This window comes from Hypanus sabinus, chromosome 9 (assembly GCF_030144855.1).
Source record: "Hypanus sabinus isolate sHypSab1 chromosome 9, sHypSab1.hap1, whole genome shotgun sequence".
NCBI classification, from domain to species: domain Eukaryota; kingdom Metazoa; phylum Chordata; class Chondrichthyes; order Myliobatiformes; family Dasyatidae; genus Hypanus; species Hypanus sabinus.
In genome coordinates this window covers 10,936,980-10,951,998 of record NC_082714.1, presented here as the reverse complement: position 1 = coordinate 10,951,998, position 15,019 = coordinate 10,936,980, and the positions used below count along the sequence as shown (strand labels likewise).

The window sequence follows — 15,019 nt, the reverse complement described above, 5'->3', positions numbered from 1 at the left end:
CTTTCCGCTTGCATTTGCTGTACTTTTATTGGCCCTTTCTAATGAATCCTCCTGTCTATAGTCCGCTCCTCAACTCAGGCAAACTGCTGCCAATCCCTGCCTTTTAAATCTCGATTGCGGTCCTGATTGAAAGATAGTTCTTTTTATGCACTCCCTCATATTGACTGCTCAACTCAAGCCCGAGAAGATCTGCGGATACTGAAATCCAAAGCAACACACACAAAATGCTCGAGGAACTCAGCGGGTCAGGCGGCATCGATGGAAAAGATCCTTCTCGGCCCGAAATATCGACCGTGGCTCTTTTGCACAAATGCTGCCCGCCCCTCTAAGTTCCTCCAGTATTTTGAATGTGTTGGTTACTTATTTACTTTCTTGTATATGTACATTTTGTCATCTTTGGAATATTGGCTGTTTGCTAGCATTTGTTTGTGTGGAGTTTTTTTTTTCATTTGTTCCACTATGAATTCCTGCAAGATTAGATTTTCTTGTAGTATATTGTGATATATATGGGCTTTGATAATAAATTCACTTTCAAATGTTTTCCCTCTTTGACTAAGTTCACCGTCCTAGCTTTCGTCATCACGCTATCCTTTCCTTCCTCCTTCCTGGAACAGCTCCCTCAAGTCAGAGCTCAACTTGATCGTTTACAGCTGCCACCAGTAAAGTTGCCCCGTCTCCAGTCTATTAATGGCCTAATTTACCCTAATTTATTCTTTATAAATACTTGCAGAAGAACTCGGCTCCATTACTTTCTAGTCCTGATGAAAGGCATCTGCCCGAAACGTCGACTGTTTGTTCCCCTCCCCAGATGCCGCCCGACTCGCCGAGTTCCTCCATCATTGTGTGCGTGTGTGTTGCCAACGACCTGCAGAATAGTTTCTGTTTACGCTAGAGAGAAGGTTGCGTGCAAGTGCTGAATACATTGGCGTTACTCTATAAGAGCGGTTCCAGAAGTTTAGAGGATCGCAAAGCTGACTCCATTATTTTAAAAGAAAGGAAAACGAGAGAAAGCAGGGTAACTGAAGACCCGTTGCAGTTGAATGCAAGAGGTATTGCTGGACTTTATTGCCAAGTTGTTATAATCACTGCCATTCTGTTATTTGACACGAGTTGTTGTATGTACTATATTTATTATTGCTCTGCACTGCATCCTGATTACTCTAGGTTTCACGCGAGCAAGGGATTTAATTGCACCCTGGTGTATGAGACAATGAACTGAATTGTCATCTGAGATTCAGATGACGCTTGGAAAATGTACATGGGTTGAAACTAAATCAGGGTGGATTTCAAGATGAGAACGTTTCCCTTTCTTTTCTCTGCATGGGAAAACCCTTAACCAAGTCCAACCCTCTGTCACGCACACTGCAAGTTAAAATGGACGGTCTCTTCCCCATTTCCGGAAAAGGGCGTCTGATCTGAAACATCGACTAATTCCATACAGAGACGAATCCAGTTGGACTCCACAGTGTGTTCTGCATCTGTTTGATATTCTATTTTTCTGCGGACAGTTATTGACTAAAGATCCCTGAAGAATCCAGGATTCAAAGGTTTTGTCGGCACTAAATCAGTGGAAAACCGTCAATAATCAAATACCGTACAGCAGAACAGAACAGACTGTTTGCACTGAAAATGTAACCACATCGACGTCAAATACGTTTCTAACCTGATACGCAAACTCTCACCTAGATACTGGAACACTTGCTGCACTTTCCCAGAACATTGTGTTTCACGTGAACGAAAAGCGATTGACACCTCATTTCCTGGACACACGCCACGCATTTTATTCCAAGGCACACATTATTGATTTCTCATCGGGGACGAGGGACTACAGCTGTTGCTACCGCGGGGCCGGGGTTAATTTCGCTTCGGTTGTAGGACGAAGCGTCACAGCAGAGCTGAATTCGCCCCAGTCGTGTCATTTTGTGCCCTGGAATCCTGCTCCTGATCGCTGGAAAAGGCTGTCAACCAAGGGAGCCGGAGATGTCGTTCGACGGTGTTTACTCACTGGACGGTGTGACTTTGGTGCTTCTCTGCGTTGTCACCGCGTTGTTTCTCGTTTATTTTCGCAATGGGTCTAAATCTCACGTAGAGCTCAACTTCCCCCCGGGACCCACTCCTCTTCCGATCATCGGGAACCTGCACCTCCTGGATCTGAAGAAGCCCGACCAAAGTCTCATGGAGGTAAGAGGAGCCGGCTCCCGACCAACAATTGTTGGACATTTTGTATATCAACTCCCCGCGCGCCTGGGCTATTGTGTTGGCAGCGATTAAATCGGACATTCCAAAAAAATACGCCAGGCATGACGAATTCTTCTCCAAGTATTTATAAAGAGTAAATTAGGGCATTAATAGACTGGAGACGGAGAGAATTTACTAGGAGTCTCTGTAAAGGAGCAAATCCAGCTCTGACGTGTGGGAGCCGTAGCAGGGAGGAGGAAAGAAAAAAATAATAAGGAAATGAAAACTAGGGTGGTGAAATTGGGGAAAAAGAAAAAAAAGTTGAAAGTAAATTTATTGTCAAAGTTCATATATTACCATACATTGGCATGCAAAATTGGGCACCCCTGGTCAAAATTTCTGTTACTGTGAATAGTTAAGTGAGTAGATGATGAACTGATCTCCAGAAAAGTCATAAAGTTAAAGATGAAACATTCTTTTCAACATTTTAAGCAAGGTTAGTGTATTATTTTTGTTTTGTACAATTTTAGAGTTGAAAAAAACGAAAGGAGCACCATGCAAAAGTTTGGGCACCCCAAGAGATTTGAACTCTCAGGTAACTTTTACCAAGGTCTTAGACCTTAATTAGTTTGTTAGGGCTCTGGCTTGTTCACAGTCATCGTTAGGAAAGGCCAGGTGATGCAAATTTCAAAGCTTCATAAATACCCAGACCCCACAAACCTTGCCCCAACAATCAGCCACCATGGGCTCATCTAAACAGCTGCCTAGCACTCTGAAAATTAAAATAAATGATGCCCACAAAGCAGAAGGCTATAAGAAGATAGCAAAGTGTTTTCAGGTAGCCATTTCCTCAGTTTGTAATGTAATTAAGAAATGCCAGTTAACAGGAACAGTGGAAGTCAAGTTGAGGTCTGGAAGACAAGAAAACTTTCTGAGAGAACTGCTCATAGGATTGATAGAAAGGCAAATCAAAACCCCCGTTTGTCTGCAGAAGACCTTCAGGAAGATTTAGCAGACTCTGGAGTGGTGGTGCACTGTTCTACTGTGCAGCAACACCTGCACAAATATGACCTTCAGGAAAGAGTTGTCAGAAGAAAACCTTTCCTGCGTCCTCACCACAAAATTCAGCGTCAGAAGTTTTTAAAGGAACATCTAAACAAGCCTGATGCATTTTGGAAACAAGTCATGTGGACTGATGAAGTTAAACTAGAACTTTTTAGCTGCAATAGAGTATAGAGCATAGAACAATACAGCAGAGTACAGGCCATTCGGCTCACAATGTTGGGCTTATACCCTGCCTCCCATATAACCCTCCACCTTAAATTCCTCCATATACCTGTCTAGTAGTCTCTTAAACTTCACTAGTGTATCTGCCTCCACCACTGACTCAGGCAGTGCATTCCACGCACCAATCACTCTCTGAGTGAAAAACCTTCCTCTAATATCCCCCTTGAATTTCCCACCCCTTACCTTAAAACCATGTTCTCCTATATTAAGCAGTGGTGGCCTGGGGAAGAGGTGCTGGCTGTCCACTCTCTCTATTCCTCTTAATATCTTGTACACCTCTATCATGTCTCCTCTCATCCTCCTTCTCTCCAGAGAGTAGCTCCCTTAATAAGCAAAGGTATGTTTGGAGAAAAAAGGGTGCAGAATTTCATCAAAAGAACAGCTCTCCAACTGTTAAGCACAGGACTGGATTGATCATGCTTTGGGCTTGTGTTGCAGCCAGTGGCACGGGGAACATTTCACTGGTAGAGGGAAGAATTAATTCAATTAAATACCAACAAATTCTGGAAGCAAACATCAGACCATCTGTAAAAAATCTGACGATGAAAAGAGGATGGCTTCTACAACAGGATAATGATCCTAATCACACCACAAAATCCACAATGGACTACCTCAAAAGTCGCAAGCTGAAGGTTTTGCCATGGCCCTCACAGTCCCCCAACCTAAACATCATGAAAATCTGTGAATAGGCCTCAAAAGAGCAGTGCATGCAAGACGGCCCAAGAATCTCACCGAACTGGAAGCCTCTTGCAAGGAAGAATGGGTGAAAATCCTTCAAACAAGAATTGAAAGATTCTTATCTAGTTACAGAAAGCTTTTACAAGATATGTACTTGCCAAAGGTGGTGTTGCTAAGTACTGACCATGCATGGTGCCCAAACTTTTGTTTCGGGCCCTTTTCCTTTTTTGTTTTTTTTGAAACTGTAAAAGATGAAATAAAAAATTAATCTTGCTTAAAATATTAAAGAAATGTGTCATCTTTAACCATGCTTTTTGGAAATCAGGTCATCTTTTACTCGCCTAGCGAAAACAGAAATCTTGACCAGGAGTGCCCAAACTCTTGCATGCCACTGTATACTACATGAGATTCTAATCTTGCAGGTATCCATGGTAGAAAAAAGAAATACACAAGAATAAAAAAAAATACACCTGATTAAAACAAAACTGTCTGATAATCAACCAATGTTTCAAGGATGACAAAGTGTGCAAATACAAAAAAAAATAATTAAGTAATACTGAGCACATGAGTTGTAGAATCCTAAAAGTCAATGTATGTAAGGGTTGCCTCAGACTGTGTTTTGTGGGATATAGAAGTGCCAGGGATGAGCTCAAGCAGTCTATTTGGAAGGGTGGAATGTCTGTTTAATGTAGTGTTACACTTAGCGCGACGCAATCTATTATGGTTCGGGGCTTTGGCGTTTGGAATTTGGCGTCCTCCACGAGAAAGTTTCTGAATCCTTCCCGTGAGCGGGTGGATTTTCTCCGAGCAGCCGCGTCCGACAACTCAGCTTTTAAATCTAGCCAAGTCACAGGACCATGGACAATGACTAATTAACCTACTAAACTATTTGGACTGTGGTGGAAACAGGAGTCCCCGGGGGAAGCAGTTCACGGGCAGAGCAGCAAACACCTTCCAGACAGTGCTGCAGTTGAACTCCGAACTCAGGAATGCCCTGAGATGTCAAAAAGCGTCGCTGTAACCGTTTGTACTACCGAGGGCATGTGTTTAAGCTGAGAGGGGGAATATTTAATGGAGCCGTGGTTGGCAGTTCTTTTAACACAAAGGTTAGTGGGTATCTGCAGCATGCTACACGGGAGTGGAGGAGGCAAATTCGATAACAGTGTTCGAGTTTGTCAGATAGACACAAGGGGCGCAAAGGACGAAGCAATATGCATTAAGTCCAGGTGGAAGAGAATAGGTTGAATTGGGATTTTGGTTGGCAAAGACGTTGTGGTCAGAAGAGCCTGTTCCTGTGCGGTACTGTTCTATGTTCCATGTGCAGTAGGTATCTGACTGAAGTTCTTCATCTGTGATGGTTATTTTTCAGAGTCGTCTCTCTTCAGGCAATGTTTTATACACCGTTTGTTAGGACACATCGGTTAAAAGACAATCAATTAAACGGCTGCGCAAAGTAGCCGAAGTTTCGTGGAGAGTTAAAAATATGACAATCTACCATTTAACTGAGTAATGAATTATACAGTTCTGTGCACATGTCCTTTTCTGCCACAGCCGTCCCGCGACGCTCCACCCTCGCCATTCCCAACAACCTCTGCTCCACGTTGACAAGTACCGAGCAAATTAGAATGCTGCTAATACTCGAACAGTATATAAAACTGTGCATTAGTTCCTTATGGTTATAACTGTGTGTTCTTTTGATTCATTATAAATGAAGAAAGTCAGCTCAGACACCCAGTCTGATAAAGGGCTGCCTTGTTTAATTATTTTTAAATGCTTTTGATGATCGCATCCTCCAAATATTCATTTTCATTGTAACATTCAAGATGATTGTCGATAGTTTCAAAGCTTCGTAGGTCCTAACTCACTGAAGTAGCAAAATTGTTTCATTTTCGCTCCGGCCGTTTCTGGTACGTGGAAGTCTGAATGTTTGAACCGCAGTGACCAAAATAGTTCTGAATTGTCTTACCGCTTATTTCTTGTGAACTATCAGAGATAATAATCACAGCTTTTTCAGCACAAACACATGCAAATGATGCAATTGAAAAACTTCCCTATAACCATGGTGTACTGTCTACCAGCCATACAAGTGCACAATTGACATTAGTTAGAAGCTGTACGGCGATTGTCTCCTGTCCCAATATAGCAGCGTAATGTCCGAAATAAGCGAAGGGAATCCCGGTTATTTTCTCTATTAGGTTTTGTTCTTTAGGAGTTGTCCCAAGTTACCAGTTTCCCCGATTAACCAATGGTCCAGTTAACAGGAATCCACTGTTCGATAACTGTATGACCATGAATCCGATCTACAGGTGGTTGTTTCGCTTATTCCTTCAAATTCCTGTTGGCTTCCATAATTACTTTAGCCACCTACTCCACAGTTATCAGAGTGTCTGTGTGTGCTCTTTACAACTTGCCAGACTGCCACAGGTATACAGTTCCACAAGAATAGTGAGAGGATAAAACAGGGAGACCCAGGGATTCAGGTACGTGCTTCTGGTTATAATGAGGGGGTGGATAGGCCATGGCTTTTTCTCTGGAGTGCAGGAAGGTAAGAATGACCCAATAGATTTTTATAATTAATTTTTATTCATCTACGTCACCCGCCTTTCTCTACTATGAAATAATTATAATAGAGAAAACGGAATTACAGCACGAATATATATATTAAATAGTTAAATTAAATAAGTAGTAAGGTTGTGTTCATGGGTTCAATATCCATTTAGAAATCAGATGGCAGAGGGGAAGGAGCTGTTCCTGAAACGTTGAGTGTGTGCCTTTGGGTTTTGGTACCTCCTTCCTCATCACCACCTGTCTCTCGGGGTTGAGACTCTTCAACAGTACTGTTAACCCTTTTCCATAGATGTTGCCTGGGCTGCTGAGTTCCTCCAGCATTTTGTGGGTGTTGCTTTGGATTTCCAGCATCTGCAGATTTTCTAGCATTTGTGTCTCTCTGTCTAACTCTTTCTCTCTCTCTCTCTCTCTCTCTTCATTTATAAATACAGCACAACAAGCCATATGGTTCAGCAACCAACATATTTGACCCTAGCCTAATCACAGGACAGTTTACAATGGCGAATTAACCTACTAATCCATGTATTTGGATTGCGGGAAGAAACCGGAATGCCCAGAGGAAATCCATGCAGCCACAGGGAGAACATACAAAGTTTTTACAGACAGCGCTGGAATTGAACTCAGAACTTCGATGCCCCAAGCTTGAATAGCATCACAATAATTGCTATACTACTCTGGCACCCATAAGATCATGAGGTGCATAGATATGGAGAACAGCCGAAGTCTTCTCCCTACTTTAAGGGAAACCTAAAATTAGATGCTGATATGAAAGAGATGGGGAAGGCAATGCCATTATCCACCTTTCTCCAAGTACATTCATAGGAAAGGATATGGACCTAATGCAGATTAACGGCATGGTCAGGTTGAATGTGTTGGGCTGAAGGGCCTGTTACACATAATCTGTCTATGCTATTACTCAATGCCCTGTCTAATCCTCACCATGTTTCCCTTAACTTAAGTCACTCATCATAGCCTACATCTGTGATCAAGCTTTATGTTTGCTGATGTATCAGTCCAGATCAATATGTGACGGCATTGATGTTCAACCATCCTAAATGGTAGAATTAAATACAGATGTCAGTTAGAGCTGGGAGATTATATACCCAGGATGTACACTAAATGCCACTTCCAATGAAGTAATAATTTCAATGAATATAAAAAACAAGGTTTTAATTGTTTAATTAATTTTTCATGGAAACCTGTTTCAGCTGTCTGAGAAATATGGTCCGATCTTCAGCATCAAGCTTGGGACAAAGAGAGTGGTGGTCCTGACTGGTTACGAAACAGTAAAGGATGCTCTTATCAATCATCCAGATGAATTTGGAGGAAGAGCCCACATCCCAATATTTGATGATTTAACACACGGTTATGGTAACTCTCACCATTATTATTATGAAATCTATATTAACATTTAATTGCATCCTCACTGCACTCAGTTCGGTTCCTGATAGAGGTTTGTTATTTTACAGTGATAAACTTAAATGGACCCTGGACAGAACAGGACTCTTCAAGATAGATAAATAACAGAGAATTAATAAGGGATTTCCTGTAACAGGGTATTACAGACAAAATACTGGTATGGATAAAGCAGTGGCAGCTTGGCAGTAGGCAAAGAGTGGGAATAAAGGGAACCTTTTTTGGTTGGCTGCTGCTGATTAGTGGTGTTCCACAAGGTTCTGTGTTGGAACCACTTCTTTTTTACATTACATGTGAAATGCTCTGGTTCCATCGGCTGTGTAAGCCTAGGGAAGACAATCTCCAGCCCCACCAAACAGGTGAGAAACCCTCCCCACCCATTTGTGTGGATGCTGCATAATTTGTTACGCTGTTACAAATAAGTACCACAAAATAACAGACAGTATACTGCATATGATTAAATTATTTAACTTTGCAATTCCTAATTCGACTAAAGGGTTAGTAAAAAAAAAAAAAGGGCCCATTTTAATGAAACAGTCTAACGTGCACAGGTTGGAGCTCACGGTTTCTCCTTCACCGATCCTCCTTTGATCTCCCCAGCCTTCGTCAAATCATGACCCCACGCCGGGTTGAGTCCTACAACCTCTTCTCTCGAGCATCTTCTCACTTCATCTGCCGCCGAACAAAAGACCCAGCTCACACAGACGTCAGGCACACAACACGAAAACACCCTCCATTCATTGGAAGGTTCACATTCCAAAGCGCCCGTTATCTCTAATCATAACCCAAGCCCTGCTTCTGCAGAACGACCATTATGTTAGCAATGAAACCTTTTCCATGGTGTTACATAAGCAATAACTATTAAGAACATGAGATGTAGAGCCCTTGAAATGGAGTCCATAGGTTGAGGGAACATTTCAATGATGGGCAAGTGAAGTTGAGTGAAGTAATCATTTTTTGATTCAAAGCCCTGATGGTTGAGAGGTAATAACTGTTCCTAAACCTGGTGGTGTGAGCTCCCCTGATGAGGACTGACTCATAGACCGCTGGTTCCCTCCTTCTGAAGTCAATACTCATCTCCTGGGTCTTGCTGAAGTTGAGCAAGAGGTTGTTGTTATGGCACCACTCTGTCTCAATATACTAGCAAGCATATTTCCTACGCTATAATATTGGTCATTCCAAAAATTGTTCTTGTTTGTTGAGTGCTTGAGAGCTCCAAGGCCATCAGAGTGGCTGCATTAAAGGTAAGTCTTCATTCTTGGTTCACTGTTGTCCATCTAAAGTTTGCTAATTAAAACTGATGCTACTCTCAATTTATCTAGCAGATTGCATTGGGAAGTTGTCACATAAATGGATTTAATTATAGGGATCATATTTAGTAGCGGGGAGTCCTGGAAGCAGATGCGAAGGTTCACCATGTCCACCCTACGGGACTTTGGAATGGGCAAGAAAACTGTAGAAGATAAAATCATTGAAGAAGCCCACTTTCTGATAAAATTGTTTGAATCCTGTAAAGGTGAGTCTGCAGACTAATTTCAGATGTGCATTAATGAGTAGTAGAATTTCATATTCCAGGAGAAAAGACATTGGTCCATCGGTATGTGTTTGGTCTGTCTCTAGCTAACTGGTAAATGACCATTGGATCTGTGTCTTTGACCTAAACACTGCCACCAATATCAAGAGCCAGACATTCATAAAAGAGACTATTCAAGGTGTTATTCAGCAGTGTCACTAATTTGAAATGATCTGCATTTCTGTAGGCCAAGAATTTAATCCAACCATTCAATTAAATGCTGCTGTGGCCAATATCATCTGTTCCATAGTTTTTGGTGATAGATTTGATTACGATGATGAAAGGTTCATCGCTGTAGTGAAGAGAGTGAATAAAAACATTCAGCTTGCTGGTTCTCCAATGGTTCAGGTAAATCTAATTGTTCACCAGAAGTGCAAACATATTTCAATAATAGTTCAGTTGCAACAAGTCCCAGCAGACTTAAATGGTATTTGCCTTTAGCCTCAGAGGGACCTGTCCTTTCAGGCACACATCCCTGATCAGCATAACAATGGTAATATAATTCTATGACCAACTATAATTAATATTAATAAAACAATAGCTTTTAAAAACTATTTCTAATTTTTAAAAAATTCTCTACTACCTGTAGATTTCAGGTATTGACTTTGAATTGATTGCTTTGATGTTGATAGCAATATTTTTATGTTACAGCTTTATAATGCATTTCCCATACTGGGATTTCTTCCTGGATCACACAAGAAAATGTTAAAAAATGGAAAATTAACGTGTGGGTTTGTCAAAGACTTTATAAACAAAAGCCGACAGACACTGGATGCAAATGTTCCAAGGAGCTTTATTGATGTGTTCAATTTAAAACAGCAGCAGGTACGCTCCACACCAGCTTATAATTCTCATATTATCCTTGTTATTGAATTCCAGATTTATTGAAGTACTTGGAATTTAATCCCTCAGTGACCATGGTGAGATTCAAACCCCTGTCTCTGTTTCATTGAAATCGCAGGCCAACAGGCTATGCACAATTGGACTGTGACAATGTCATAATGATGACAATGTGCTTCATTGACGACAAGGGACATGTAATTGTTATGACGCTCTGGAGTTTCTTTCCCTTTCCAGTGATATTGGTTGGGATTCAAACATCTATCTCTTGTTCAATGCTTTGCTTTACATGAATTGATTGTTACACTTTCACAATGATTGTAATGTGGCTCATTGACACCCTAGAATTCCTTTACCCTTCTAATGATGTTGGATGATGGTTAAGTATCAGCTAGGGCTTCAGGGGAAACAAAGGCTGTTCCTCTGGGATCCATCTTCCTATCCAACCAAGGGGGCAACAAGGTTCTGAGAAGTTAACACCTTGGACAGCTCAGCACACTTTTGTCCCACCACTGGACAGACGAAAACCAATCTCCCCTAACACTGGACTCACACGCAGTGCTGTGTTACTAATTAGTTATTTGGCCCTTTGATTATAGACCTAGGTGAAATACAACACCCTCAGTTATGAAAGATCAAAGATCCAAAAACTGCTTAATGTTACCAACACTGGACAACAAAGATATTGCTTCTTGAATACTTTTGGGCATATCTTATGGATTTTAGGCTGCTGATCATGCAAAACTCCATGATATTTCCCTATCATGCACCATTTTTTGAGAAATCACCTATATTTGTTATCTCAAATCAATTAAAATGTTGCTCACAATGTAAGCAGAAAAGTTTTCTATCTTGTCCAGACATGGCTGGGCATGCTTAGGCAGGGCAGATGCTGTAAGGCAATACAGGTTTGAGAAAAACAGGATATGGAGTCTAGAGACAGACAAAGAAGCCACAATACATGGGTTATTTAAGTTGAGTGAGCCTCATCTGATACATCAATCTCAGTTAAATGACCCAGTCAGAGACCTTGATTTGTCAAAGGCAAAAGCAGAATTACTGGGTTCAAGACTGCAAACTTGTAATCTGCTGTCACCATGCACTAAAATTCCCATGAAGGATTTCAATATTTGAGACAGACATTTCCTAGAATAACTGATTAAGCAAGGCATTTTCGTTGGTCCTCAAATCAAACAGGTCATCAATAATAGGCAAATCAAAGAACTTGTAGTAGGACTGGAGAAAATCACATGGAAGACATTCAAGGATGTTGTTGAAAATTGTCTTGGCATCTACAGAGCATCAAACTTTGTGCAGCTGGTTGACAACATGCTTCAAGCATACAAAACCATGAAGTGCAACATGTTATTAAAGATTTATTTTCTACATTCCCATTTAGACTTCTTCCCTGTAAATCTTGGTGCCATCTGTGACGAGCATGGTGAAAGGTTTTGCCTGGACATTGTGGTTATGGAGAAATGATATCAGCACAACTGGAATCCATTGGTGCTGGCTAATTATTGTTGGACACAAGCAAGAAACCTTAGATGCTGAATAGAAATGAAAATCTACAAAAGATATTTTTTGCTTTGTTGAACGATTGCAAAGCATCAGCACCATTATGCAATTAAATGCATTATATTCAATAAAAGTTAATTTCTTGTTGCTCCAAATTCCTACATGGTACAAGTAGACTGAAATTACATTTGTGTTCAGCTTCAAGCAGTCTATCATAAACAGAAAAAAAACTTATAAGGAAGCAAAATATAAAAAAAAATTGTTGTCCAGTGTAATTACATTAAATACTCATATTTTAATGTTTATTTTCATGCAAAATATATAATACTGAAATGACATTGAACAATTATATTTAGAAGTATTAAGACATCAGTGAAAATCTTTAATAAATATTACAGAATCAGTTTTATTATTACTGACATAAAGAATGTGTTGGTTTATGGTAGCAGTATAGTACAATACTAAAATAAGCAGAAATATATTAAAATATACAGAACATAAATATAGCAAAATAGATCAAATATTGAGGGAGAGTTTATGGGTTAATGAAATGTTCGGAAAGCTGATGGCAGAGGAAGAGTTAAGATATGAGGAGAGTATGACTATACACTGGAGTTTAGAAGACTGAGAAGATCTCATTGAAACCTCTTGAATATTGAAAAGCCCAGATGGACTGGCCATAGAAAGGCTATTTCCTGTAGTGGGGGACAGAATCACAATACAAGGAAGGTCCTTTATAACAAAGATGAAGTGGAATTTCTTTAGCCAGAAGGTGGACAATCTGTGGAATTCATTGGCACAGATGGTTGTGGAGGCCTAGTCTTTTGGTATGCAAGGCCTTTCCTTCATAGGTTCTACTAGTCTGTTGTCACCACTACAATCTTCTATGCGGTGGTGTGCTGAGGCAATGGCATCAACAAAGGTGATACCAACAGGCTCAAAGAACTGATTAGAATGGCTGGCTCAGTTATAAGAGTCAAACTGGACGTACAGAAGGCTGTGGTAGTACAGAGACCCCCTACTGAAAATCCTGGCAGTTCTCGACAATATTTATCACCCTCTAGATGCCACCTTGGCGAAACGGAGGAGCACTTTTAGTAATAGACAAAGACAACAGCAATGCTCCAAAGAGCACTATATGAGGTCATCTTACCCTTGGCTATTAGGGTCTATAATGCGTCAACCTATAGCCAGGGAAGTGATGACCCACCCCCTCCTGTTAGCTTGAAGTAACTTTTTTAATTCTTTCTTGCTGCTCTTCTAATATTTGTATATATGTGCACTTGTAATGCTACTGTGACACTGTAATTTCCTTTGCGATTAATAAAGTATTGACAGGGTGTCAAGGGTTATAGGGAGATAGGAAGAGAATGGAATTAAGTGGGCGATTAATTCAGCCATGATAGGTTAGTGAATTAGGCTTGGAGGGCTGAATGGCCTTACTCTGCTCCTGTGTCTTATGGTCTTTTACAGGAATCAGGTAACCCAAATACATATTTCCATGAAAACAACCTGATATTCACAGTAACCAACCTGTTTGGTGCTGGGATGGAGACAACTTCAACCACCCTTCGTTGGGCTATGCTACTGATGATGAAATATCCGCAGATTCAGGGTGAGGAGCATCTAATTGATGACAGATTTTCCTCATGTGAGAATCTGGGCTCTAACTCTGCTGCTGAGTGCATTAACCATTTCCTTGTGTTCCAGAAAAAGTCCACGATGAAATCACCACCGTCGTTGGTTCTGAGCGGTTTCCCAGAACTGGAGATCGTAAAAATTTACCATACACCGATGCAGTGATCCATGAAATCCAGAGGTTTGCTAACATTGTGCCATTGAACATCATGCACTCAACAACAGAGGACGTGAACTTCAAAGGATATTTCCTTCCAAAGGTACGTGAGGTGAAGTGAGTGGCTGATTGTCCCTAAAATGCTGGTAGTTCTTCTAGGAAATGTGCAAATAGATTATTTCTGCTTCACTTTCCAATTTCTGTGTGTGATTTTATATAACAAATAAAAAAAGAGCTTTGGCCAATGACCAATCTGGATGTTGGAAGTTTGGAATGGAGGGAATTTAATCAGGTCCATTGCCCAAGGATAAAAAGTCAGCAGCAAAACATGGCAGTGAAAAAGAACTTTGACCAGCGATCAATTGCTATTTGGGATTAATTAGTAAAAGTAAATTAAAGGATGACGGGTGCAACAGCAGCAGCTTTTGTTGGAGAAGACATAGCCAGAGTGGTGATCTTGAAGCTTTATTGAAGAGAGCCTTCACTCAGAGAAAGCAAAGGAAAGAAATGCTCAAGTTATTTTTCCCTTCTTTTCTTTATATCTGCTCAGCTAGGACAGCAGAGATGCCAGGCAGAATAGTGGAATGCTTCTCTTGTGGGGTGTGGGAAGGCAGGGAGACCTCCAGTGTCCCTGACAACTACAACTGTGAGAATTGTATCCAGCTTCAGCTTCTAACAGGTCACACTAAAGAACTGGAACTGGAATTGAATGAATGGGAGGCTAAGAGGGGTGATAGATACGACATATGGAGAAGTAGTTACACCCAAGGTGCAAGATACAGGAAGCTAGGTGACAGTCAGGAAGGGGAAAAGGGTTAAGAAGCCAGTGCAGAATACCCCGGTGGCCATCCCCTCAACAACAGGTATATAACTTAGGATACTATTGGGGAGGGGGAAAGGAAGGAAATCTAACAGAGGGAAGTCACAATAGACGGGTCTCTGGCACTGAATCTGCCTCTGTGACTCAGAGGGAAGGGGGCAGAAGAGGCCATGCTGTGGTGATAGGGGATTCATTATTTAGGGGAACAGACAGATGGTTCAGTGGGTGAGAACAAGATTCCTAGATGGTATGTCGTCTCCCAGGTGCCAGGGTCCAGGATATATCGGATAGAGTCCTCTGCATTCTTAAGTGGGATGGTTAACAGCCAAAGGTCGTGGTCCACGTA

General features: G+C 41.1%; 1 protein-coding gene across 1 annotated transcript in view; it reads left to right on the top strand.

Annotated features, from left to right (window-relative positions):
* The first annotated feature begins 586 nt into the window (after positions 1 to 586).
* Positions 587 to 15,019, top strand: part of LOC132398968 (uncharacterized) — a 101,466-nt gene continuing 87,033 nt past the window's right edge. Inside the window, exons 1-7 of the mRNA XM_059978805.1 lie at positions 587 to 2,181; positions 7,920 to 8,082; positions 9,494 to 9,643; positions 9,888 to 10,048; positions 10,352 to 10,525; positions 13,532 to 13,673; positions 13,769 to 13,956. Of these exons, the coding sequence (XP_059834788.1) occupies positions 1,981 to 2,181; positions 7,920 to 8,082; positions 9,494 to 9,643; positions 9,888 to 10,048; positions 10,352 to 10,525; positions 13,532 to 13,673; positions 13,769 to 13,956 (1,179 nt within the window). The 5' untranslated portion in view covers positions 587 to 1,980. The remainder of the gene's footprint in view (positions 2,182 to 7,919; positions 8,083 to 9,493; positions 9,644 to 9,887; positions 10,049 to 10,351; positions 10,526 to 13,531; positions 13,674 to 13,768; positions 13,957 to 15,019) is intronic.